This window comes from Anastrepha obliqua, chromosome 3, assembly GCF_027943255.1.
Source record: "Anastrepha obliqua isolate idAnaObli1 chromosome 3, idAnaObli1_1.0, whole genome shotgun sequence".
Classification (NCBI taxonomy): domain Eukaryota; kingdom Metazoa; phylum Arthropoda; class Insecta; order Diptera; family Tephritidae; genus Anastrepha; species Anastrepha obliqua.
In genome coordinates this window covers 77,239,918-77,266,979 of record NC_072894.1, presented here as the reverse complement: position 1 = coordinate 77,266,979, position 27,062 = coordinate 77,239,918, and the positions used below count along the sequence as shown (strand labels likewise).

At 34.9% G+C, this 27,062-nt stretch overlaps 1 protein-coding gene across 3 annotated transcripts in view; it reads left to right on the top strand.

Annotated features, from left to right (window-relative positions):
* LOC129240444 (uncharacterized) overlaps positions 1–26,784 on the top strand; it is a 68,819-nt gene extending 42,035 nt beyond the window's left edge. For all 3 annotated transcript variants that reach the window (XM_054876236.1, XM_054876235.1, XM_054876234.1), the window contains one exon: positions 22,092–26,784. In XM_054876236.1, the coding sequence (XP_054732211.1) occupies positions 22,342–24,030 (1,689 nt within the window). In that variant the 5' untranslated portion in view covers positions 22,092–22,341 and the 3' untranslated portion in view covers positions 24,031–26,784. The remainder of the gene's footprint in view (positions 1–22,091) is intronic.
* Positions 26,785–27,062: the final 278 nt, after the last annotated feature.

Here is a 27,062-nt window from a genome sequence, read left to right as displayed (position 1 = left end):
ACATAACTCCGCCAAAATAGTGAAGTATGAAACAAAAATTATGCTACATACACATTAAGGTGGAGCGATAGTATGTATATGAACATTTACTTTACATTTTGTTTTCGTAATGGCATAGTAATGAAATGCTACCTTTATAAGAGTTAATAAAATTCTCAAAATATTACCTTCTTATGAGGAGTAGACACCCTCCAATCGATTTATCAAGTAAATGTAAAAATGTAACGCTTTTTCAAAAATTAATAGTGTCGGGGGAGGGGCTGCAGATATGCCAAAAGTTATTTAAAAAAAAAACTCACTCCATCCTAATGCTCTACTTACAAACTAAGAAATTTTCCTTTGGCATACATCCAAGTTTTAAGACTCATTGCATGCACCAACCCTTTTAAAAATTGTTGTATACAAATATGCAACCCAACTACACAAACGACGATAACAATACCAAGAAACAATAAGCAATACAAAGGAGCCACAAAAACAATAGCTATAATATTGGAAAGGAGATACTATGTATGTTCATATGTATATAAAAGAAAAAATAAATACTTTGGTGGTGGATAGTTTCTTTATTTTTTCGATAAAATATAACCTTGGACTTGGGCTTTACCATTGTAGCTGCATCATCAGTTTGTTATATGTTTGTAGTTTAGGGCACAAAAAACCGTGAGGTCGAAGTGCAAACCTCAAAGAATCTAATCCATATGTCTTTCTTCGCAAATGTAACTCTTGGCATTGCTTGCAAGACAACTTTCAAGGCATGCGTCACTATTTTGCATGGCAAATATCCTTGTAGGAAAATCCATTCATATCGAGAATCAGGACTAGTTCGCGTTTTTTCTTTATTCAATATTAGCAACATGTACATATACATATATGTATCGTAAGGTTCCAAGTTGGAACAGTCGGTTCGACTTTACTGGAATGGCCCGGATTTATATCCGGCTAATTGTCACTTCAGCACCATTCCGCGTATGTTTATGCTGCTGCAACAACAACAACAAGATTTCTCCTTTTGAGTTCATTGTACGTCAAAGCTTTACTTCACTCCATCTCAGGTTCATGGAGCGGGTTTCCAGTTCTAGATTCTCCTCAGGAAATGACTTATGAAGACTGACAGTGCGTTATTGTCAGGAGTTGAAACATTCCAGGTTTCGATGTTTTAGCAAGTTTTAATTGTTACTAACTTTAACAAGTTAAAATGAATGCGCTGTACATTCTGTGGCAACATGGCTCCAAAAAGTCATCGTTAAGGAGAAAGTAGATATTAGTTTAGGTATCATAAAGTCAGATGGCACATACACATGCGCTGACGGAGAGATATGCGTGGTAGAAGCAGTTAACTTTAAATCCAACTTAAACTTAAAAATCAAACGTTTTTGAGTTTAGAATACCCCATTAAGACCGAATGTTTTGAAATTATAAAAACAATTGTTCATTTGAAGAGAGCCTCAGATTTTATTCTAATAAGATGGTAGATACGATACCAACCATGTATGCACATGTGCCCTTAAACTCATACACCTAACACCCCTCTCCTTTTGGACTCAACCCGTCGATACAGCATGTCCTGGGTTTACCGTTAGATAAGAGGGACAAAGACGTTGAACTTGTTGAACTGTTGCAAAACAACAACGACGGAATGCCTTCTGATGCTACCTGGCAGTTCCTGGGTGTTAACGTAACTGACTGGCGATATCCATTCATCGATATTCAACCACCATTCATCGTGGACGATGAGCTTTAGCCACCTCCTGAAACACGCGTTCTTTTCGCACAATTATGTTCCGAATATTGCAGCCGGGAAAAGTTCTACTAAAATATCGAGACAGACTCACATATGTCTAGCATATTAAGCTACCCAGCATGACATTAACTACTTCTTCCCATGCCAATTTAAACATACTCTTCTAACTCTGGTTTCACCCTATCTAAACAGTTCTTTTCCTGGGCCTATAGTTAAATGAAATAGACGATGACTTCACTTTACTGGATAGGGTTTTGTGTATCTTTTAGCAATTTTCTCTTAACAACTGCCCAATAATTTTCAGTGGGTCGCAATTTTAGACGACAGTTTGGTGGGTTGTAGTCATTTTGAACAATATTACTCCGGGATTTTCATACCAGTACATGGCAAGACGGCTTTAATGACACGATTCTAAATCGGCCAGAACAGAACTGAGCCTCTATGTTATGTTGTTATATAAATGTCAGCAAACGTTTTTGCAAACCCTCCTTCAAATAATTTTTTTTTATTTTCACTGCCTTGGTAATGAACCCTTTGCTTTTTATACTACACTGGCAGATAGCTTGCCAGACCAAATATTTTTTAGGGAACTTGCCTAACAGTTTTATCTCAAATGCACCTGAAACTCTTGCTCTCTTCGTTGCAGTATAAAACTCAGCGCCCTGATTCTGCTTAAAGTCTACTTTGACGTATGTATGTTTCATCGTCCATAACAACATAACCATATTTATGGATTTATTGACTGTATAATTTTCGCGCACGTATTGTAGCACTCTTATTTTGTTTATCATTTCGATTGGGTGCTACAATATTTTTATGTTATCTTAAACCCTGGCATACTTTTTGGACGTAACGAGCAAGTGAAAGGCAAGGTTTTTTTGAAATAGTGACGTCACTTATTTAGCTTTTGACTGCGACACAAATCCTTTCGTTCTTCGACTTGCAGGCCTTCGTTCCACCGACAACGTTTTATCAAACTTTCTTAACACATAAGTTACCCCACCTTTCGGACAATTCAAAGTTTTTGCTATGTCATTGTGCGACAAATGACCATTTTTTTATTTTTGCGCAAAATTTTCTCTTTCACTTACCCGACAACATTTTGAAGAATACGTAGAAGTTACAAAAAGTGAATACGCCAAATTAATAATAACAACAAACACCATTAATATATGTATCTACTTATTTTTTTATTTACGGTTAATTTTACGCAATTGATGAGTAAACACACTCGTCAGTTTTTTGCGTGTCCATTCTTTATCTCAAAAGTTAAGCTTTTTTTTTAACATAAAATCCGGAATGATGAAACAATAGTAACAATTCGTAAGTTCATAGTTAGACTTCTCCATCTTATTATAAGAAGGAGGGTGAGCATATCAAATATCGATGTATTAAAATAAGAGACACCTTAATATATAAATATATATGTTTGTCTGTACATATACTCGTGTATACTAGTCAAGTGGCTCTTGATTTTTGCATGTGCCTTTGAATGTTAGTTACATTAATGGCGCCGGAGTTCTCCATATGAAGTCACAGACCAAAATATCAGTTAAGGCAAACGGTTTGTAAATATATTCGGAAACCGTTTTTATTGCCAAAATTGCATTCATTTAAAGGTCATTTATATACCAATACAATCAAATATGTGCTATAAATAATTTTAATAGCCAAGTTGAAATAAATAATCAATATGTTATGCAATATTTAGTTCTTCAAATTAAATATATTTTTTTACCTAATCTCCTAATATGCCGGTAAATATAGTCCCCCATTCTCTAAAACAAAAATGCATTCACTTGGTCCTCGAAAAACGTTTATACGGCAGCTATCACCTTGTTATCGTCGTTCTTGTTCCTGTCGAGTGTTGGTTGGAGAATAGGGGCGATGTTCGAGCAATTTGAATAGGGGCGATGTTCGAGCAATTTGAAGCCCAATTCAATATGGTTTGTTTTACACCTTTTCTTGCAGCCTCCTAATTTGATTTGCCTAATATGAGCCTGTATTGATAGCCCCTTTTTGAAAATCATTAATCACCTCACAAAACATACGCCTTAGTCTTTCCTACAGAGTTTGAAACGAATTCTTCGGCATCGCTGGAAAACTCCTGTTCTTGGCCATTAAATGTCATTTTGTCTTAGGATAGAAATGATGTACCCGGGCTTTATTTATGCTTGCAAATTGAGTATAAATTTATGTAAGATTTGCTATTGAAATGCAATGTCGCTTGCCTTTGTATTATTCGCTTAACCTTCTTGGTGCGAAAATTTTCTTTATGCTCACATTTTTGGTAAGCGTATTTTGTATGCTGCTGAAAGAGTTCCCTGTGATCTCAGCCAACTGTTTGAGGATCACTTGTCACCTAGCTCCGAGGTGGAAGGGCGCACGAAGCGGTTTTCATCTTCAGTCCATGTTCTGCTTAGTTTAAACTGCCAATGTTTGCTCTAAATCGGGATGCATTTCTTTAGTAGAGTTTATTGTAAGGCACAGGCACTTACTGAGAACTTTTACTTAGTTTGTTTTCATTTTAATTTTAACTCGTCGACTGCTTGTAACTAAATGTATTTGACTTTCCGAAAAGATGACCTCGCTAATAATCAGGCCTAGCCTAAGTATTAACATTTTTGTGGGATCATAAACCACCTTCTGACAGCACAGCTTTACCTTCTTCTGCTCAGTTATTAATTTATTTCCTACCGATACTATAAATTAGGGTGGATCAAATATTTTCGCTACTTTGTTTCGGTGACTTAAGTATTCTATCGGGAATTCTGAACAAAGAAGTCCATTCAATCATATCTCTGAAATGGACTTCGGGCTTCCTTATTTGTAGTTTCAGTTATTAATCCTAATTTAAATGTACAAGGCATAACAACCAACGTATTATAATTTCCAGTTGTATTTCGAATCGTCTAATTACATTACACAACATAAAAAACAAGGTTCTGACAATGGAATCTGGTAGTGGTGGCAACAAAAAATTATACGGTTATTTGGTGGGTAATATTTTTTAGAATAAATTTACGTGCCCTACTGTACATACTTCATGGTTTATTACTATTACACCCAACTGATTGTTGGGTGAGCCTATGAAAAGCAAAATCAATTGCCTAATAAAATGAAATATGTGCCTACAATTTCGTTCTACACTAACGGAGAGTGGAGAGTATTGTGAGCCTTTTCACTTGCCATTCAGGTGTTTAAATATTTTATAACACGCAACAACCACACATACGTACATATATATCCAATAACCTGCAAAGGGCAGTTTGTCAGTCTAGTTTTCTGGGCTAGTCAGTTCATCAAAGGTCAATAGTGCAAAATAAAATGTTGTTGTTGTATTTCTTATCATAACAGACTTGGTTGCGTGTGAATTTTTGTGTATTTGCATGCTAAGAAAAGTAAAGGGAAAGTAGTGTTTTGCGATACAAAGTCATAGGCATGTAAAAATGTCTATTTTTATGGAGTAAATGAACGAAATAAAAATGCTTATATAGTGACTACCGACAGTGTACATAAAAAGTGAGTTTTTCACATTAATAGGTTTTTTTTATAATATAATACTAACTTCGCAGTCATGAAATGTTGCTAGCAACATTGATTGTCAAATGAGAAGAAGCGTCAAATTGAGGAGCATCGCCCCAGAATCAATTGGCAAATATTGGTACGAAAAGTGGTTTTAAACAAATGAATACAAATATACAGTTTGCAAGAATATCTGTGCATAGTGAAGAAAAATATAAAATTTTAGTTTTGATCGAGAATTCCAGCAACAAATAAAAAAGCAAACAAAAAATTTATTCACACTTTCCATTACTGTATTTGTCTACGACTTACTATTAGGCGCCAACAGTTATTAAATAAACACACACATTACAAAAACAACAACAAAAAAGATGTTTATTTAAAAAGAGTAAAAAAATCTTTGCATAACTGATGAAAACAACAAAAAATGCAGTTATTTTCCGCGAATTTCATTCATTTTGGTTTTTTTGCAAATGGTATGGAATGTGAAAGAAGTAAGAAATTATTTAGTTATAAAGTGATTGTCTTCAGTGCTTCAAGTGATCTCAGATTTGAATAACAACGAGTTTCAAAAAATATTATTCAATTAGTGTATTTCAATCACTACAAAGACAAATCAGCCAGAGAAATCGCCGATATGTTCCCCCTCAAAATTACAACTGTATATAATATAATATAACCGTGCTGAAAATGAAGAAAGACTCGAGTTGAAAGGGTCTACAGGCAGACCAAAAAAAGTGACGTAGCGAATTGAACGTAAAATTATTAAAACTAAATATTTATAATAGCCCGCAAAGCAGTACAAGAGGATTAGCTCTTAAAGCGGAAAAAGACTACGGGTTAAGAGTTTCTCATGAAACTGTTCGAAAAGTGTTGCAAAAACACAAATATTCTTCAAGAGTGGCTAGGAAAAAACCTCTGTTATCAGCACAAAATATTGATAAAAGATTGCGATTTGCCACAGACCACATATCATTTCCCACAGAGTACTGGGATGACGTTATTTTCTCAGATGAGACGAAAATGATGCTCTACTACCATGATGGACCCCAGAGAGTTTGGCATAAGCCTCTCTCTCTCTCTCTCTAGCACTACAAAACAAAAATATTATCCCTACCGTAAAGATTGGAAAACTGTCAGTAATGGTTTGGGGTTGTATATGAACAATGGGAGTGTGTGAAATCAAAATTTTGGACGAAATAAGGAAGTATATCTTGATATTTTAAAAATTTAAGGGGGGAGCCTGGTTTATAAGGTAAAAAAAATCAATTTTTTTTTTTTCGTTTTAAGCGATTCCTAACATATTTCAGAATATTCACACAAAGTTACAGAGCCTAATTCTCAATATTTCCGTAGATACAAAGCCAAAGGCAGGCGAGCGTTAGGTAGTTACGCTGTGACCGAACAGCTACAGTACAAACTTTATCTTCTTTTCTCGACTTTATGATTTCTTTGAATTGGCGTACATGAATGAAAAAAAAAACTAATGAACCTTTTGAAATGAATCATAGCTTGTTCCCTTCAGTATTAAATTCTCTTCTATTTGAACTAACAGAATAGATGAAAAATAATTGTTCAAGATTTTTATACCAAGTTGAAGTGATTTTTTTTTTATAATAGAAAGGCATTTTTTTCTTTAAAACCTCCAAAAAGTTGAAATTTTGGAATTTCCTCAGTTTTCTTAGTTCATCCAGAATAAAAAATCATGATAATTAGAAATCCATTTGAATTTTTTGCTTTAGATAATAATTACGAGCTGTATCTTGTACGCCAGTTGGAAACTCCAGCGTTGCAGCGCTCTACTAATTTCTTTGTTAAACATTTTTTCAACTTATTTTAACCAGTACAAAAATTTGTTATACTTTTTACATGTTCATTAAAAGATAGAAAAAACTTTGCAGTGCTAAATTAATTTTTTCCTTAAAAAAAAAAAAAAAATCGCAAAGAGATGCAATTTTTAGACCTCATAAACCAGGCTCCCCCCTTAAATACAAATCCTATCAAGATAATGATCCCAAACATAAATCTTATTTATGCAGGCCCTAGTTACTCTACAACTGCACCAAAATTATTGATAATCCCGCCCAAAATTCCGACATTAACCCAATCGAAAATTTGTGGGTTCATTTAAAAAGAAAAGTAGGAAAAAGATCGCCAACTAATAAAACTTAATTAATAAGATTCATTAGAGAAGAGTGGGGGAAAAAACCATTGGAATATGATATTCCGAAACTAATTTAATCAACTAAATAGTTTCTTACCCCTTTCACATTCCATACCATTTGCAAAAAAACCAAAATGAATGAAATTCGCGGTTCTCATCAGTTATGCAAAGATTTTGTTGACACTTTTTAAATAAACATCTTTTTTTGTTGTTGTTTTTGTAATGTGCGTGTTTATTTAATAACTGTTGGCGCCTAATAGTCGTAGACAAGGACAGTAATGGAATGTGTGTATAATTTTTTTGTTTTCTTTTTTATTTGTTGTTGGAATTCTCGATCAAAGCTAAAATTTAAAATTTTTCTTCACTATGCAAAGATATTCTTGACAAACTGTACATACAAAAGAATATTATTGCATGCATTCGTTTTTGTTTTTTTCATTTTGCGAGTTTAAGATAAAAGGTATAAAAAAAATAGTATTATAGAATGATTTTCGTTCTAAAACAGTGCTCACCATCGCACAAAGGGGTTATACATAGACCCTAATTTGGGCACTAATTAAAAAAAATAGATATTGAATTGTAATAGAGTATTAGAGTATTTAGTAGACCATGAAACCACCCATGAAACCACCAGCCCATGATAAGACTTCCAATCACTAACGGGAAATTTTACCATTTTAACCTTTGTCGTTTGCCATCTAAGCTTCTAAGGTTGATTATTCAGAAATAGTTTGTCTGCACGCACTGATTTTCCGGTGATTGTTTTTTTATTTATTGATTTTTCAGTGTTTTTGTTTGTATCTATTTTTTTTTTTTAGTTTTTTGTTTTAGTTTTCTTTTATTTATTAATTTTTTTTTTCTTTTATTTATTAATTTTTTTTAATTTTATTATATATTATTTATTTTTGTTTTTGTTACTTATTTTTTTAGTCTTGTTATGTTTAAATACATAAATTAAATGTTGTGCGTAAATACATATTAGTACGTACATACGAAATTTGAAATATTATTATCGATATGAAGAAAAGATAAGGAGAAGGAATAGCTAATTTAATTGCATAATTGGCTGCTAGTAATAAACAACGGCGGCCGCCGTAGCCGAATGGGTTGGTGCGTGACTACCGTTCGGAATTCACAAAGAGAACGTAAGTTCGAATCTCGGTGAAACACCAAAATTAGGAAAAACATTTTTCTAATAGCGGTCGCCCCTCGGCAGGCAATGGCAAACCTCCGAGTGTATTTCTGCCATGAAAAAGCTCGTCATAAAAAATATCTGCCGTTCGGAATCGGCTTAAAACTGTAGGTCCTTCCATTTGTGGAACAACATCAAGACGAACACCACAAATAGGAGGAGGAGCTCGGCCAAACACCCAAAAAGAGTGTACACGCAAATTATATATATATATATTATATAATAAACAATTGGAGGAAATCCGTAAACGACATCTACTGAGATGTAAAAATTGATGGCAGCAATGCGTATGCGATATTCGATATTACATTTTATAATAAACAACAACAGGAAAAAGTGTCTATGGACTCACACTTTTTCTGTAATATGAATGCTTAATTAATATATTAATATCTAACAAAAAGTTCATCAGAATTATGCCTACAGACCTGTTTTCTTTGCCGGCGTCCATTTTATTTAGTTTTTACTTTGACGTTTTTCTTTACATTCGTAAAAATAATTTTCCATAACACAGAGAACACAGGGTTGTATGTAAAAAAGTATGGTAATAATCTAGAATTATTTTACAATCCCAGATTTCGGGAGAGAAATTTTGTATGGGTAATCTCGCTTTTTTATTTAATTACGGATTCAGAGTTAAGCACGAAAAATTATACAATCTACTTATATGTGAACGTATTATTACGCTTATTTAGCTTACAATTGGTTTCAGAAATATCTGAATTAATATTTTCAATCGATTTTTGTTTCACGGCCAAGAATAGTGTATATTGCATACATATGTATATAAATTTCGATTACCCCACTGAACAACGTGTACAAGTCAACAAAATGTTATTTATAATGTAACGTTCATTCATTGACTAAATCATTTATATATTGAGAGACATTTTTTGGGTGGTGGCTCGTCTGGAGCCTTCCATTCGGCTCTTTGACGCTTAGTTTCAGGTTCATGCTGGAAACACAACGTTTCATCACCAGTTAAAATGCTGTAAAAGAAATTCTCGTTTTTTCTCGCCTCTTCAATAAGGTCTTTCGAATGATGAATTCTGAGCAATTTTTGGTTCTCAGCTAAATTCTGTGGAATGAAACGTGCACAGACCTTGCGTAAGTCCAAATGATCAATTAAAATGCGATAAATCAATGTTCTGGAGATATTGAACTCCGATTCCATGAACAATGATTTTGGTTAATTTTTGGTAAATTTAGGAACGATTTCGATGGAGTTTTCAGTGATTACTGATTATGGGCGTGCCGTATGTTCATTTTCATTTAAGTCCTCACGACCAACTTTGAATCGTGTAAACCACTCATGAACTCTGGCACGATATAGATAACACAGGCCGACAGCATCTCAGACCCAGAAACTAGACTATATATTTCCGAAGGTTTATGATGTACCAACCTTTCACTGGAAGTCAGCTAGGGCATATCGCACTAACCCATTAAAAGGATGCCGCCATCAAAAACATTTTTATGACACCAGTCTTATTTATTTTGGACTTCACCTTGTATTCAGTTTCGTTCATTTCTTTGAGACCTCCAAAAATTTCATTTCGATCTCTTCTGCTAGACTCACAATTATAGATCAGCTGTTGATTACACCAAACTCAAGTGACATCTCGCTCCGGCATACATATGTAATGTCTATGCAAAGTCTAGCAAATTTAGTACGAAAAACCAAGGCACTGAATTGCAACGGAAGTGTACTGTTTGACTTTAATGTATTTTTTACAGTACTTTAGAAGTGATCCACTTTTCAGACATTGCGAGAAATTTTTTCTGACTTCCTTCTTGGACACACAGGTGCGACAGGAAAAGTTATCCAGCAAAATTTCAGATGCACGTGAAATGCTACGGAGACATAATAAACGATTTTTTGTGTCGAATAAACCAATCATTTAACAAATTTTTTTGTATTTATATTTTATTTATTGTATAAAAAGAAACCACTGTATGGACTGCCCTGTATTTGCTATCATAATTTACAAGTGACATGATACTAGGCCATTTGCACTTATTGCATTGAACCAATTTTTGCGCGGTCCAAACAACAAGTAATTGCAATTGTTTTTGTAAATCTACATACATACATACTGTTTACTCTAATTGCTATCTCGCTACACTAATTGTGGCCTTTGATTTAAAACTAGCAAATACCCGGTGTCCGATACTCCTGATACTGTGTGAAATCTATTGTCTTATGCCAAATATAGTTTTTATCGTCTTGCCATCCTATAAAATCCTATAAAACTTCACGCACGGTACAAAGCTTGCATCATCTTCAAACTTATTGTTTATTTCTTTCAATTCACAAAAAATATTTGCACACCACCGAACACAGAGACCGGTTTAGATACTACATATGTTTGATGTTCTATTGCTTTCTGATAGCAAAATATCTAGATCGGTTTTTGGAAGGTCCTACTCGAGATAAGCCATAAGCATAATCCATGTAAAAACCAATCCTTGCTCACTGTGTGCCACTGTAACTTGTTTATGATGGTTTATGGTTATTAATATAAGTATCTAAACTGAGTACTTTTCCCTTGAAACGTGATATTGTATATAGTACTTATAGCAATTACGTATGAGTGAATTCCAATCTACTACAAAGGTGGATCAACTAATAATTTTACATTTTTGTAGTACAATGGAATTCAATCATATGTAATTGCTACGAGAGGTAAAGGTGAATAATATCAGAACGACAAGAGAAATGTACTCAGTTGTTTCTCTAGGCTAGAACAAAATGGGTAGTTCGCTAGGCACTTTAATAATTATTCATAAGGATAATATAATCACTTTTTTGGTGTTAATCTGTCTTACAGGGAGTTTCGAGATGACTTCAAACTTGGTTTAGGCTTAGACCATTCGAAACAGAAAAAATGGTGTAGTACTTTTTTGGAGTTGGAAAAATCATTGACTTTACTTTTGATTTTTAAGTTGGCTTTTGGGGCCTATTCATAGAAATGACAAAGGCAAATGATAAAACTGTCAGTCTAAACTTATCCTCATCATCTCTTCAATATGATAGAATATAATCAATTTCTATATTTAATAACGAGGAATTCAATTAGACATACATACTCTAATGCTTACTGGAATGTTCAATGAAATACAAGTATTTTCCCAGCTTGAACCCCAATCTGAGTTGCATGGAATCGTTAAACTATAACTAATAATTACATACGTTTATCGTATCGGGCAAGCAGGGATTAATTTATCTATACATGTTGTTAGACTAAACCGATATTTTGGTGAACCCACTCAAGCGCGACCGTACCTAAACTATTCAGTTATTCAAAGAAATTGGTTCCTAGAAATCCGAGTAGCATTTTTCGAAATGTGGGGCATTTGCACCAGAAATACTGAAGGAACACTACCTCTTACTCATCTTCATAGCTCCGACAGAAATTATTATCGAAACCTGTCAGCCATATGAGCAGTATTCTCATGAGAAGTTACATATTCGTTGTTGGGAGACTCAGCAAGTTCGTGCATTTCGTCTATCGAGTTTTTCACATTATTAGTATAAACATTGGGGAGGTTTCTGGTACACCACAGTCGAGTTTGGCTTTACGAGTATATGCCTGTATTCATCAGAGCCATAATTATTAGAATTTATTATATTTTTCAGGGAAAGTACTATATACATAAGTATATGTATACCTGTAACTCATGCAGAAGCCTCTGCGTTGTCAATGTGTCAATGTGTTTTTACCACCTTGATCCAGAAGTTTCTGGAACAACCGACAGGTGATACTCTAAATCAACTGATTTAAATTCCGGCATGCCTTTACGTTCGTCATCTTCGTCAAGGAAGCAGGATCTCTTCTGAAGTGTTCATTCCACTTGTAAACGCCTATTTCTTTTAAGGTTTTCGAACAATTGAATCCATTTTTAACGAAATATATAATACTAAAATTTAATATTAAAACTGTAAATATCTAAAAAATGTGCAGAGGTAGACTTACTGAAGATGGCGTAACTTTTGCAAATATCAAGCAATGGCGATACATTTTTAGTAAGAATGTTAATCACAGATGTGTAGACCTGAGAAAAAAAAAACAAAAACAGAATTCAAGTCAGTTGACTCATAACGTCTCCTGCCGGTTGTTCCGGGAACTTTTTGATCAAGGTGATATGTATGTATATGATTGCCGCTACACCCTTTGGCGAACTCCTCCCCCTCCCAATGGTAGTCACGCACAAAGTATTTGTGATGTTCATTGACTCTGTTATACAAATGTTCTTTTAAAATATTTTATATTAATCCTTGACGACACATTTTGCTGCTAACACTTGATGATATTCCCACGCACAGATTTTTATGAATTCTTTTATGTATGTATATACGTATAAATAAATATTATAACTACACCTACATGCAGATTTATAAACAACTAATTGTGGAATTTTAAAAAGGTGTTGTTTGTAGAGTGTTGTCTTCAGTTAAACATACTTATACTATACATTTGTATATAAATATATGAAACTGATTCGGTCGAATGAAATGGTAGTTCGTGTACACATAACACATGGACTGAAAAGTCCCGAGCCGAACAAAGGAAACTCGTTTTTTAGCTTTATCATCAACGTAATATCCACCAAGAACAACGCAATCATTCCAGCGCCACTCTAACATTTTAGTACCAATTTTGTAGAAAGACTTATCTTTTGCCTCAAAATAGGGCTCAGTTTCAGCGATAACCTCTTCATTCGAACGAAATGTCTTACTGGCCAACATTTTTTTAGGTCTGCGAACAGCCAGCAGTCGCTGAGAGCCAAATCTGGAACTCGGTGGGAGCAATTCGAAGTTCAATTCATGTAGTTTTGCCACTGCTCAGAGTCTTCAACATATTCTTGATTTTGGTCAACAATGAACACTACAGTCGACTGTTGTTAATTCGAAAATCGAGGGACTCTTAAAATATTACGAATTGTCGAGTGTTTGAAATATTAAATCGTTCGAAATTTTTGGGAGAAAATAAATAAAACTTCGAATTATCAAGTGTTTTTTATTTAACTACTAATGTTTTACATATTCATAATGTGAATTAACTAATCTTTGAAAATAACTCATTTATACTGGTTTCCTTCGAAGCACATTGCGGCTGTTCAGACTTTTAAATAATTTTTTTAAGGAGAAAAAGTGGCTGATGTGCTATTTCATCAGTTTCGCTTTGTAGACAAAAGCTTTGTAAGGTATCGAATGAGGCTCTTGCTTCCTTAACTGACACCTCTGCTAAAGGTTCTGATGATCGTCTTCATCTTCATCGTTGCTCTTTTCATTCGTATCTGTCGCAGATAAAATTTTGCCATCGGTTAGTGATCCTGAGACAGTAACACCTTCATCCACTTGAACATAGTCAGAAAAACTTACACATTCTTTTGCAACATCGCTTTTCTTCTCACCTCCTACTTTTTCAATTAATTTCTTCTTTTCAGCAATCGTCAAACATTCATACTTTTTAGGACTCATATTTAATACAATTTTTTCGTACCAACGAAGCGATTTGTGCGGAAGCGTGCGTCAAAATGTGCCTATGTTTTATGCGTAACACGCAATCACGCACACTAAAGGTATTTTCAGGGAAGTCTCAAAATTTGGAGTTCTTACTACCACACCAAGAAATTTTGCAAATTTGAACTGTCGAGTGTTTTTTCGAATTACCGCGTCGTAGCAGTGATTTTTTCGTTGGAATTACCGAGTGCATATAAATAAATGTATGGATATAATTTAAAATATAAAGAGATTTTGTAGGGGGCCCGTGATAACTTTGAATTAATGAGAGGTTCAAAATATCGCAGGTTTGAATTAACGGGAATCGACTGTATATATAATTGGTGCTTACACTCTTTTTAGATGTCTGGCTGAGATCCTCTCCTATTTGTGGCGTGCGTCTTGATGTTGTTCCACAAATGGAGGGACCTATTGTTTCAAGCCGACTCCGAACGACAGATATTTTTTATGAGGAGGTTTGCCATTTCAAACCATTGCTTCGCTTGAATGGTATTCTTCCTCAACACGAAACAATGTAAAATTAAAACACGAAGGTAAATACAATAAAACTAGTGCCATCTATGTGTTAAGCCCTGGACTTTTCAGCCCATGTGTTATGTAAGATATACTGACTTACATGGAGTACATACAGTTACAGTTGTGGTCATTTTATTAGTAACTTCACATAGTTTCAGTTATTTCTAGTAAAACACAAAAATACGCTGATTTTGTGTACTTAATGTTTTCAACAAAATATTTTATACTTACATACACTTGTGCTCACATAACTAAGTGTGCTAATTAAGTTAGGGTTATATTGTATACATCCTCTATAAATAATAATAACTAAATCATGTAATTTTTCTATTATACAATATTCGTGATATTTTTCATGTAAATTTTTTTTCGTACATTTTTTATACAAGTATAGTTCATTTTATAAAAAAACCTTACGAATCAAAGTACCAAGTACACTGTAGTAAATTCAAAAAAAAAAATTTTTACAAATTAAAAAAAAAATTGTTATCAAAAGTTTCTACTTCTTAGTCAGAATCTTTAGAAAACTTTTTGGTGTGCACTTTTATAACCCATTGAACTTTAGTATATGAAGTGTAAGTCTGAAGAGCTCAAATACCATCTTGATTTTAGAATTTTTGGTTTCTGGCGATAGATTAACAGGTTTGGCCATAAGACATGGTGACACACAAAATTATGCGAGTAACTTCGGCAGCCACTTCACCGATTACGCGAAATAGAATTCTGCTCGTTCATTTTTCACGCACTGGTCAAGCAAGGGTGATAGATTTAAGAAATTAAATTAAAAAATATTGTGAGGGGAGCTTCGTCTGCTCACTTTTTGTAAACACATCCCTAGTGACGTCAGCCCATCAGCTGATTCATTCAAATTCGGTGAGAGCCCGTCAACGATCACACCCCTCTTTCATTATGACATTTTTTTTTGTAAAACCTGCACTCAAATATGTGCTACACATTTTCTGTTGCTCACGGCGCTGGCGCAGAATATTTTTGAAAGATATGGTAATTTGTAAGACAATTAACTTCAAAAATTTCTTGCAAACTTAAAATATCTTTACCTTCAGATAATTTTTCCGACGGCTTCTTAGCCAGTTCGCTTTTTCACACACCTGATCTTCTTCAAATTTCTTAAGAAATATTGTATATCTGCTCTGCGCTTCACATTATGTTAAGCGGTCCGTTTGGTAAAGATTTTAACATTACAGTATTACAAAATTCTAATTCATTCCCGCAGAAACTTCGAATTCATTACCCCACCTTCATTGGACCCACCACTCGTATATTTGGAATGGAAAGGCTAGCGGGGTTCTACTGGAATAGAAAAAATACTTAAAAAACTTTCGTGCATCTGGTCGTGAAACTTTGAATTTACGATTTATTAAAAAAAAAAAAATAATAATAATATCATAAGTTGTGTTCAACTTAACAATGCTCTCAATTGGCATTCTTAACATATGCAGAATTTTACATATCTCAATGTTCAATTGCCCTCCATTTTTACTATGTTACGTATTAACTTATTCTAGCAGCAGTTTCATACCCATTCAGCTTCCTCAACTAAATTCAATATAAATGATAAACCAGAATTGACCTTTATTTTCTTGCCATACAAACATTCTGCTTTATGGAGTACGCCCACAATAACTTGGCGTCGAAAGAATCAGAGGCCACATATGGGGGGACTAAAAAAAGTTCGCCCTCGTCTTGTATTATCGTATATTTATGTGAGCGTGTAAACCGCACGTAAAATGTACGAAGTGCTGTACGAACTTCGCGAACAGATTTATTCAAAGTAAATCTCCACAATTTGGAAACATTATTCTGGCGTTAAAAGATTTGTGATGACTTGCCAAACCTAACTGAACAGAGATGTCAACATAGTTTGCCATTCTCAGCCATAGTTATCAATATCGATAGTTCTCATGCAGCTAAGAAAATACTTATTTACTTACATTTGTTCAAACAACTTTTGTTGTAATGCGCTAAATAACGTTTTTTTGTTTGTTTTAAGCGGTGCCCATAATAAGCGGGTTGTTTTTCACAAATTTGAACTGGAACTTTAATAATCGTGTCGTTAGCTTAGCCTAGCTATCTTGAGCATAAAATGGCTGAAAATTTAGAGCATCTCTACGGAAAGTTTGGCCTTTAAACGCTAGGTAAAAGTTTTAAATTTATTTTTATCGAATTTCCCGTTGTCACCTGATTTTCCAACATAGAAAATGTCTCGCTTTTTTAACAACAAAGGGTTAACTTGCTTAAACGAGACCAATTCAGACGATATGATCTAGCCAGAAGAGTCGCTGTTCCTTAATTGACTTGTTTATTGCTGCGTCATTTGTTCATTTGTATAAAAAGTATTTGAATGGATGGATTCTTACAGACTGTATTGAGCTTATGCACAATTATATAACAATTACAAAACAAAAGGGACGATTAAAAATGGTTGACTAAGATTTCATCCGGCATGCAAAACCAGCACCAGAAAAATTTAAAACCTAATTTAATTCCACACATGTCCTATAAATCGGAACATTCACCCCATAATTTATTCTCGAAAAGCTAATTATTTTAATGTTTCATACTGTCGAATATTCTTATTATGAGGAGCATCAAGAAGAGATATTAAAATTCAAAAGCGTAAACAGCAGTCGCAGTATCTGAATGTTCGAGTTTGAAAACCCCGAGCTCGAAACAACAAATGATATAAAACGTTTTTCCCAATAGCGATTACTCCTCGGCAGGTAATGGCAAACCTCCGAGAGTATTTCTGCCATGGAAAAGGCTCTCATAAAACCATCTGCCCAATGCAGCGCAAATTGTATAATTATATAAACATTCTGGGGGAAATTTTCCCTTCAAACACAACTTGCAAATTGAGAAGGCCATATAGTGGAACTAACAGTTGAATGGTTTGTCGAACGAGTTCTGGACTTCTCTCTCCTAGACTATGGAGGACTTTTTACTAAAAGTGACAATAAAACTCTGTTCAGACCAATGCTTTCAATATTGTATCATCTTCTTAATTCACTTGGTAACCGTAAAAGTGGTAGGAGCTTCTTTAATTTCTTGCTAATTGACTTCAAATGAATCCAATTCATTTTTCGAACAACACAATAGTCAACACTTAGAAAGTTTTTATCAAACCATGGATATTAATCAATAAGTCGACTTCCAAGTTCTTACAGGAAGTCGCCCGGTCTCAATTAAATTGCCAATATCTATCAAAAAAAAAAAGATAAAAAAGTTTAATACTTCAGAGTAATTCGAAAAAAACCAACAATGAAGAGGCCAAATAAATAGAAAATCAGCTACCCTCCTACTACTAAGAGTTCAATGTGCTTACTGAGCTTTTTTACAATTATAAGTAACCAGTAATAATTTCGTATTAAATTAAATTCTCTCGACGAACTTTTGCCGACCCCCGCAAGTGTAGATGTGCTTGCTGTGTGCCCGATAGTCTTCAGTATTTCACATAGTTTTGCTGGTGATTATTGTTATTGTTGTCTTGGTTGTATTAGCTAGCTTTTGTTTTGTTGTCGTCGACGGCGCGATTTAATCTTTTCCACTTGACTTTGACACTGAATTGAAATTGTTGGGACTTTCCTATGATGATGATGCTGTCGTTTTGTTTGCTCTTATTACTGGATGTTATTGTTTTTGCTTTGTTTGGTAGCATTGCGCTAGGAATATTTTGTAAACAGAGAAGGTTTTAAGGAAAGTGTTTGCACAATCCTTCTGTTTGACTGTTGGCTGTTGACGTATGTGTTTTACACCTACATATTTGTATATGCACGTGTGTTATATCTTTTTTTTTTAGTTTTTTTATGGTCATAACGGTATATTATGAAATAAATTAGTAGAGGTTTGGCATATTTTACAAAAAAACACACCACGTTGGCGTTTACACGGCAGCACTTGTGGTGTTACTGATGCCAGATTATGCATATGATAGATACTCCTTTTGTTAGTGACTTATACAACAACAAAACAAAACCCTTCTACTCTTAAATAAACAAAATTGATGAATAACAATATTCACCTTCATTACTACAACTCTTCAACCAAAGTAGAAAACAAAGAATCCCACTGAATTTTTATTCAAAGAATATTCTCAAGGACTCCGAATTTCGTATATTTATTTTTGCATGAGTTAAGCTGCATCTGATGCTTCAGTTTCCGGCTATACAAATAGGATTTACATCTCGATAGCCAGGACTACGTGGAAATTTAATAAATTTAATTTATAAATATTCATGCTGATTCTCTCTGCAACCTTACTATGGATTTAAACGACCAGCAATTCTGTTCCTTATTTTGGACATGGTAACAGCGGTCTCGGCAGGGAGCGCAAGCTTAGCGTTCACGACAGCAGGGTGGCACCTGTTAAAGTTTTGGCCGACAGCATAATCTATGCTTTAATGTCAATTCTTTCGCGAACTCAAGTTGCTGTTTGTGTTCCAAAATGGGCGCAGTTCAATCGTTTTATTTATTACTGACGGATGTTACAAATGAAAAGGTTCGATCTTACAAGGGGGCACAAAATTAATCATTCAGTTTCGCTTTGAATGACTTTTACTAAATAAAAAAGAAAGTATTTAGAGTGATGGAAATCTTTATTTTGATCTTTACGCACTCTATTGCCTGTTGTTTTGCACTTATATACTGCAGCTGTATAATTCACAAATGTTAAATATGAAAGTTTAGAAAGTCTACTATCTACCAGATATTCACAATACGCCAAGTCTTGGGAAAGACCCATGAAAGGAGAATCGACACACCATCTTTTCGACGACTTCAAAGCTGCAAAGAGTGACCTACATATATGTCGCGATGCCTGAATTTGGTATCCCCGCAAAACTAATACGGCTACACAAGATGACGTTGCTCAACACCAGCAGTGCCTAACAGAATTAATAAGGACCTCTCCAAGCCGTTTGATACCAAACGAGGTTTCAGGAGAGGAACGTGCGAACCGCAGAACTTAATCGCTCAGGGACAATTTTTTTATAAGAGCACACAATTCTTGGCGTATGCCGATGATATTGACATCATCGACTTTAACAACCGCGCTGTTAGTTCTGCCTTCTTCAAACTGGATAAAGAGGCAAAGCGAATTGATCTGGTGGTGAACGAGGACAAAACAAAGTACGGCGTATCGGCACCCATGTCATTGTTGACAGTTATAATTTCGAGGTTGTAAAAAACTTCGTTTATTTAGGAATCAGCATTAACTCCTATAACAATGTCAGCTTTGAAATTCAACGTAGAATCTCTCTTGCCAACAAGTGCTACTTTGGACTAAGTAGGCAACTGAGTAGTAAAGTCCTCTCTCGACGAACAAAACTAACACTCAACAAGACTCTCATCATGTCCGTCCTAACGTAAAGCGCAAAAGCGTGAGTGATGACAATATCCGATGAAGCGACGCTTGGAGTGTTTGAGAAAAGATTTTTGGACCTTTGCAGGTTGGCAATGGTGAATATAGCAGGCGATGGAACGATGAGCTGTATGAGCTTTACGACGACATAGACATAGCGCAGCGAATAAAGATCCAGCGGCTACGTTGCCTGGGTCATGTTGCCGGAATGGAAACAAGCGCTCCGGCTCTGAAAGAATTCGATAGGGTGATTAATTTTGCTGCACTTTATACAATTGGATAGATTATCAGTAAAGTAGCATCATAGGGGAAGAAATAAAATTTGAATACTCGAGTTTCATATCATATATCACCATGGTGCACCAAAACGAAAAAATAGGTAAGAAATACAAAAAAAGAAAAATCATTTTGGGTTGCAAATCGATTTCGATTTCTTTAGAAACTTCAACGATCGTGGGATCGGGATTGAAACACCCCTCAAATTATCTTCGAATCGTGTAATATTAATGGAAATGTGTTAAATGAGAAATTTATGTGCTTGTCCGGTTCTGTAAATAATATTATATATGTTATGATAATTACAATTCTAATCGAAATGTTGCGATGCCCAGTTTCCCTTTCGAATGTATCGAGGATTGTGAAGTGGTGCAGTTCGGACTTTGTGTAAAAATCCATTGCGCCCGATCTCTATGGTATTCATCCAAAGTTTCTAAAATGTTTGTTACCATCACCCTGACCTCGTCAATATTTCGCAATTTTTGGAAGAGACCCTAAATTATACCTCTAAATCGCCTGATTGCAATATTGCTGTTTCTATTTAAAGTTCTTGAGAATATTATGCATAGTTAGATGAACACGTTTCTGAATACCAACGCTTTGGTGAACACATTAGTCGGGGTTTGAACCAGTAGGAGCTACAACACGGCACTCCTAAAGGCTGCATAAAAAGGGTGTGACTTTTCTTACTTTATTAGACCATTCCAAAGCATTTGGCTCTGTATACCACAAACTTTTAAGCTTGAAGCTTAAAAACATATGTAGTTTTTCAACGTCGGCTTTAATTCTTGTGAATCGCAGTATGTGCCGGTAACATTATGTCCTACTTCTTACTTGTAACCAGAGGTTTACTCAAAGGCACTTCTTTAAAGTCCATCTACATTTTAGAATTGCAGATGCAGTAGAAAATTGCCCCACTATGTGAATTAACCGGCCTTATTGAATTGGTTAAATTTTTCATGGCTCGGAACCTTTTTTTGTTCCAAAGCATACACAATTAAAGCCATGAGAAACTTTGAAGTTAAAAAGTTTAATCTATCCAAAACAATGACAATTTGCTAATAACAATTACGTTCTGGACATTGTAGCGGGTTAAACTCCTACCTCGACACCAACATACTCAACATATGTCCGGCACGTGAAGGTAACCCGCATGATACTAACCCAAATTCATATGCTTCCTTAAACCCACTCACCTAACAGCTCTCTTACTTCGAACCTAATACGTCGAAAAAACACGTTTTCTGGACCTACCGTTAGCTGAGATGGACTAAGATGACTGGTGACGAACTGACAGGGTTTGGTGAATTGCTACAACAACAATAACAGGTTGCAAATATAATTCTTAATTGACTGCGTTTTGCCTGGGATTGCTTTTCAGGGTTTCCGTGTTTGTCGTAAATAAATAAATAAGTGGGTTTTTTTACCTATGTTCCACAAACTATTATTTCCACGTTACTCATATACACACTCTTAAATATTCTGAATATGAACAAAATCTGTAGCATAAGCTTGTCCATTTTATGAAAGAATTTTTTTAGGGAAATCTTAGATTTTATATGCGGCCAAAAAATGTCACTCCCGCAAGATTTCTTCACAACAACCCTCCCAGAGAGCTTGTAACAATTCAAAGAAAAAATTGATTGCAATCAGAATCTTAGTTTTACTCTATTGAAGCGCACCCATATCCACTACTTCAGTTATGCATCCGATATTGATATATAATAGGTAAAAATCAAATACTTACACACTATTTTTTCTCTATTTCAGGGATCATCTGGCATGAACCGCGGAGACAAAAGTGAAAGAGCTGAACTTCTTGCTAACTCGAAGAAAATGTTTCGCCTTTAAAAGCAAATAGGTATTTGCACTGTATTTTCAATGCGTACAACTGCACTCAGCTAGAAGAAAATATACATAAAATAATACAAAAATCCGACATTAGCACTTTGGATAACATCTTCAGTATTTGAGATTAAACGAAATTTGTGCCCGGAGTAGGTGCCGGGCAGTGCTGGAGATGTTGGAACGTCGTCCCTTATGGGGATTAATAGTGCTGCTGAATGTATGCGTCGTGATATGGCGAATGCAGGAACCGGCTATGCTTAATGTCGAATACGATGGCAGTGCTGCAGAAAGCGCACATCAACAACAACAACATCAAGAACGGACATCTTGGGCGCAAGCTATAGTGTCGCGTAATTCCATAACAGAACAACAACAGCTATATGCTGGTAAGCATTTACTGGCCGATAGCGCCGAAGCGAATGAAATTGAAGTAACGCATAAATCGGATGATAGTCTTCACATTAGCGGCTACGGTAGTAGTTCTAGTACCACTAGTCGTAAGAGTCATAAAAATAAACAACAAATAATTAAGCAAAATACACCAAGCTTAAGTGTAAGCTCTGTTAAAAGTACACTCTCACCACTAGTCACTGCAGCTACACTAAAAAACACTGCAGATATACAAACAACGACGACGGGCGATATGAGAATATACAATTTTCCACCGGATGACTTTCATCAACTAATTGACCTGCACGATTTCACATACCTTATAAGCCAAAATGGCTGTAGTAGGGATATACAGGCTCTTATATTGGTACATTCAGCGCCGGCCAATGAGGAGAAGCGGCGCCTTATACGTGAGACCTGGGGCAACACCGATTTACTGCCGCGCATTAACGGTGTCATGCCATTTCGGATAATCTTTCTATTGGGTACGGTCCATACCGAAGCACAACAGTTAGATATTGAACGTGAAAATTTCGAAAATGGTGATATGGTGCAGGGCTCATTTGTGGATAGCTATCGCAATATGACTTATAAGCATGTAATGGCTTTCAAATGGTTTCTATACAACTGTGCACATGCGCAAATTCTGATCAAAGTCGATGACGATGTCTACGTGAATACGCCACAATTGCTCATCTCTCTAGAGCGTACGCTATTGAACGATGATTTGGGAAATGGAGGGATGCCTACTGCTGTAGTCACTGCTGCCACGTCTATGCAACATACGGCCTATAGCACCGATATTGAAAATAATAGTATGGAAAATAGTAGTAGTAGTAGTAGTAGTAATAGTAACAGTAGTGCTAATGTACGAAGAGCCTCCGATCTTAATGCCAATACCAAGGCCATGACTAATACTACAGATTTAAGTGCTGGTCAAATTTTATTCCGTCATCCGCAAGATTTGCTTTTTTGTAAAACGAACATTAATGCTAAAGTAAAGCGTAGTTTTCGATCAAAATGGCGTGTTACCGCAAAAGAATATCCCGGTAGATATTATCCGCCATACTGTCCAGGATTTGCTATTATATATTCACCAGATGTGGCGTTTGCTTTATATAATGCCGCACAGGTGTCCAAATATTTTTGGATCGATGACGTTCTCATAACTGGAATTTTGGCACAGAATATAAGCGTCACCATAACGAATGCCAATCAATACATACTCTACGAATCTGATTGTGACAATTTGCTTAATGATGTGGTAAATAGTGAGGATGTGGAATTCATATACGCTTGGGATCTGATAAGTCCGAAGCAAATGCAAAAAGTGTGGGAACTTTATCTGGCAAAGGCGAAAATACACTTCTCTAGAGCTCCAACATTAACATCAGCATTGTCATTGCTGCATGCGGCCAAAAAGTTACCGTACAATCCGACTGATTTAAATAAATTTAAGACCCACAGATAGTAACATTAAAGCTTTGTGCATAAAAAGCTTTCCAAAATTTCATGACACAACCTATTGACGCACATTTGCCATACATGAAAGCACACATACTTAAAATTCATACAAATGTACATACACACAATACTTATACATACAAACTGACATGCAAACATGCGGATGGTAATAATTATAAGTTAAGATTTTTAAGAAACTTCTTTTAAATTTTGTTTTTAACGTTGGACAACGTCTATTAGCTGCTAAAGACTTTTATCTGATTTTTGTTTGCTCAATAATAATGAGAATCAACTATTGTTGCGCAGAGTAGGAAGTGCCTAAACGATGATGCTTCCTCACAGAACGGGCAATTCATTAAGCCCATTAAGTCAGTGCTTCAGTGCGGTGTAGTGCCCGGTCGTCATCAGCTAACTTATCTAACGATAGGTCTAGCAGCTCACCTGAGCTTTTGTGACTCATAGCTCTTAGATGAGCGCGATATAGTCTTCTCTTTCAGCCAGATGGAGTTTGAGTGCAGCCGAGGCCGTCTCACTGTGGTGGAGATTGCTCGTGAAATACTAGAACGGCCACTCATTTGAATTTAAAATGCGTGATAGTTTATATATCGACTGATAACTTTAACATACTATATAGAATCACGTGTATTGTGCAGAGACAGGTCCTTAGCTCTTGTAAGTGCAGTCAGACCAATCGAGTGAATATTTGGTTTACCCGTTACAATGCAATGTCATACGTAACGGACATGATCATACTTATGTATATGAAAAAAAAAATGAAATATCGATCTACATTCTGGAAATAAAAAAGAAATTTTTATTTTTATTTTTATTTTATTTTATAAAGGTTTACATAACAATAAAATTATTATACAAACTACAAGTAGTGCAGCGCTAGCATCGGAGGCTTTCGGCTGTCAGGTTGATTATGGCTCGATTAGATCCGACGAAGTAGATCAGTATCTTTGAGATAGTTATATAATATAGATATGTTGGCTTCGGTTGGATTTTTTAATATTTCAAGAGGGCCAATGTTTCGAAAGTAATGATGTTTAGTCGATGGAAGGTTAGGGCATGAAGGCATAATGTGATTTATACTCAGGGTGGAGTTGCAAAACGGGCATAGATTGGGTGGAATGCCTTGAAGTATATGGGCGTGTGTAATTATTGTGTGGCCTAGTCGAAGGCTTAGGTGTGACCATATTCGTTGGGATTCACTCACTAAAACCTGGTTTTACACGCTTAGGATTAACTAAGGAGTAGGGATGGTTATAATTACTCCACTCGCGTAGGAGGTCACTTTGCCTTTGGTGTTTTATGAGGCTGTAGATGTCATGTTTAAAGATGATATTGGTTGTAATGGTAGGGGTGATTCTCATTTGTTTTACAATTTGGTCAGCATGTGTATTACCATTAATATCTGCGTGGCCAGGAATCCACATATGTAATTTTGATTTTTTGTGGCTTGGTAGTTAGTGTCTCTCTTATAAAATCAATTATGTAGTTAGAGTTGTTGTAGTTCTGGATGGCCGAAAAGCACGATAAGCTATCAGTGCACACTATGAATTTGCCCTTGTTTTGGATTGCATACAAAAAAGCGTTAAAAATTGCAACTGCTTCTGCTGTAAAGATAGAGCAGAATGGGAATAAGAGCCCATAAGTTATTTATATTTTAAGTTTCCAGCAAAAACACAATAAGTTTCCGAAAAGCACGATAAGCTATCAGTGCACACTATGAATTTGCCCTTGTTTTGGATTGCATACAAAAAAGCGTTAAAAATTGCAACTGCTTCTGCTGTAAAGATAGAGCAGAATGGGAATAAGAGCCCATAAGTTATTTATATTTTAAGTTTCCAGCAAAAACACAAAACTCAATCATTATTCTCGAGCAAACAAAGATTTAATAATTTTTTAATTTTTTTTGTGGTAACGGTAAAGAATTAAAAATCCGTTACGGAGCGCAGCAAGAGAGACAAAATTAAATTTGTCCTTATTTATTTTTGAAAGTATTTTACGGCATTTGAAAGATGTTGATTCTTTAGATAAAATTAAAAGACAAAAAATGTTTAGTCTTCTTTCTTAAACAATTAAATATACCTGCGTGCATTATTTTACTTTGCTTCTTTAAATTGTATAAGAAAATGTGCTTTAGTTAGATTAAAGTATTCGAAATGTATGAAAGTGGAGCGTAAATATAAAGAAAACCATGTAAAAAGCAAATAAATTGTCCTATCCTCTAAGTATTAGTAATCATTGTGCACAAATTTTCATATCTACATACATACATACTTACAAATTTATGTATATACTTAAATATACAATACATATAGTGCAAATGTTTAGCATCAAAAATATAATTATCTGTAAAATGTAAATTTTCTGAATTGTGCAAACATCAAAATTTAATAAGTGGCCTGGTGTGAGAAATTATATATGGCTGGAATTATTGATTCTAGCCATTAACTATTTTGAGTGGGTTACTTTATTTTTGTACGTTACTTAAGTGAATGTGTTTTAGTAAAATATTTACGTTATTTTAATTACAATGTTTGTAACATATCGATAACTGAATTGAAATTAAAATTGCGAATAATAGACAATTTTTTATTAATTTGGTTCACTTAAACACAAAGTAGTTATTTTCTAAATTACAAAGTCAAAAATCTTACTGACAAGATCGGCAAGTCTGTTAGATCATAAATTTTTTGAGACGTAATAAAAAAATACAATAATAATAATACATTTTTTAATACAAATTTTAATATTTTTTTAATATAAAATTTTTTGTGATATGAACTTTTATTTATTCTTGAATTTTGAATTGAATTTGAATTGAATTGAATTGAAATTCATTAAATTCTGGTTCGTCAATCTCGTACTCGCATTATCAAATTTCCATAGTTAAGCTAGAATCCACTCAAAATAAGTTTTTCCTTCTTGTGATTTTCCCTCATACATACAATAGTCCTTTAAAGCTTAACCGTCTTCCCACTCTTGCTAGTGTCGAAAAACGCTCTGCATGATATTTATAGACAAGCTGCA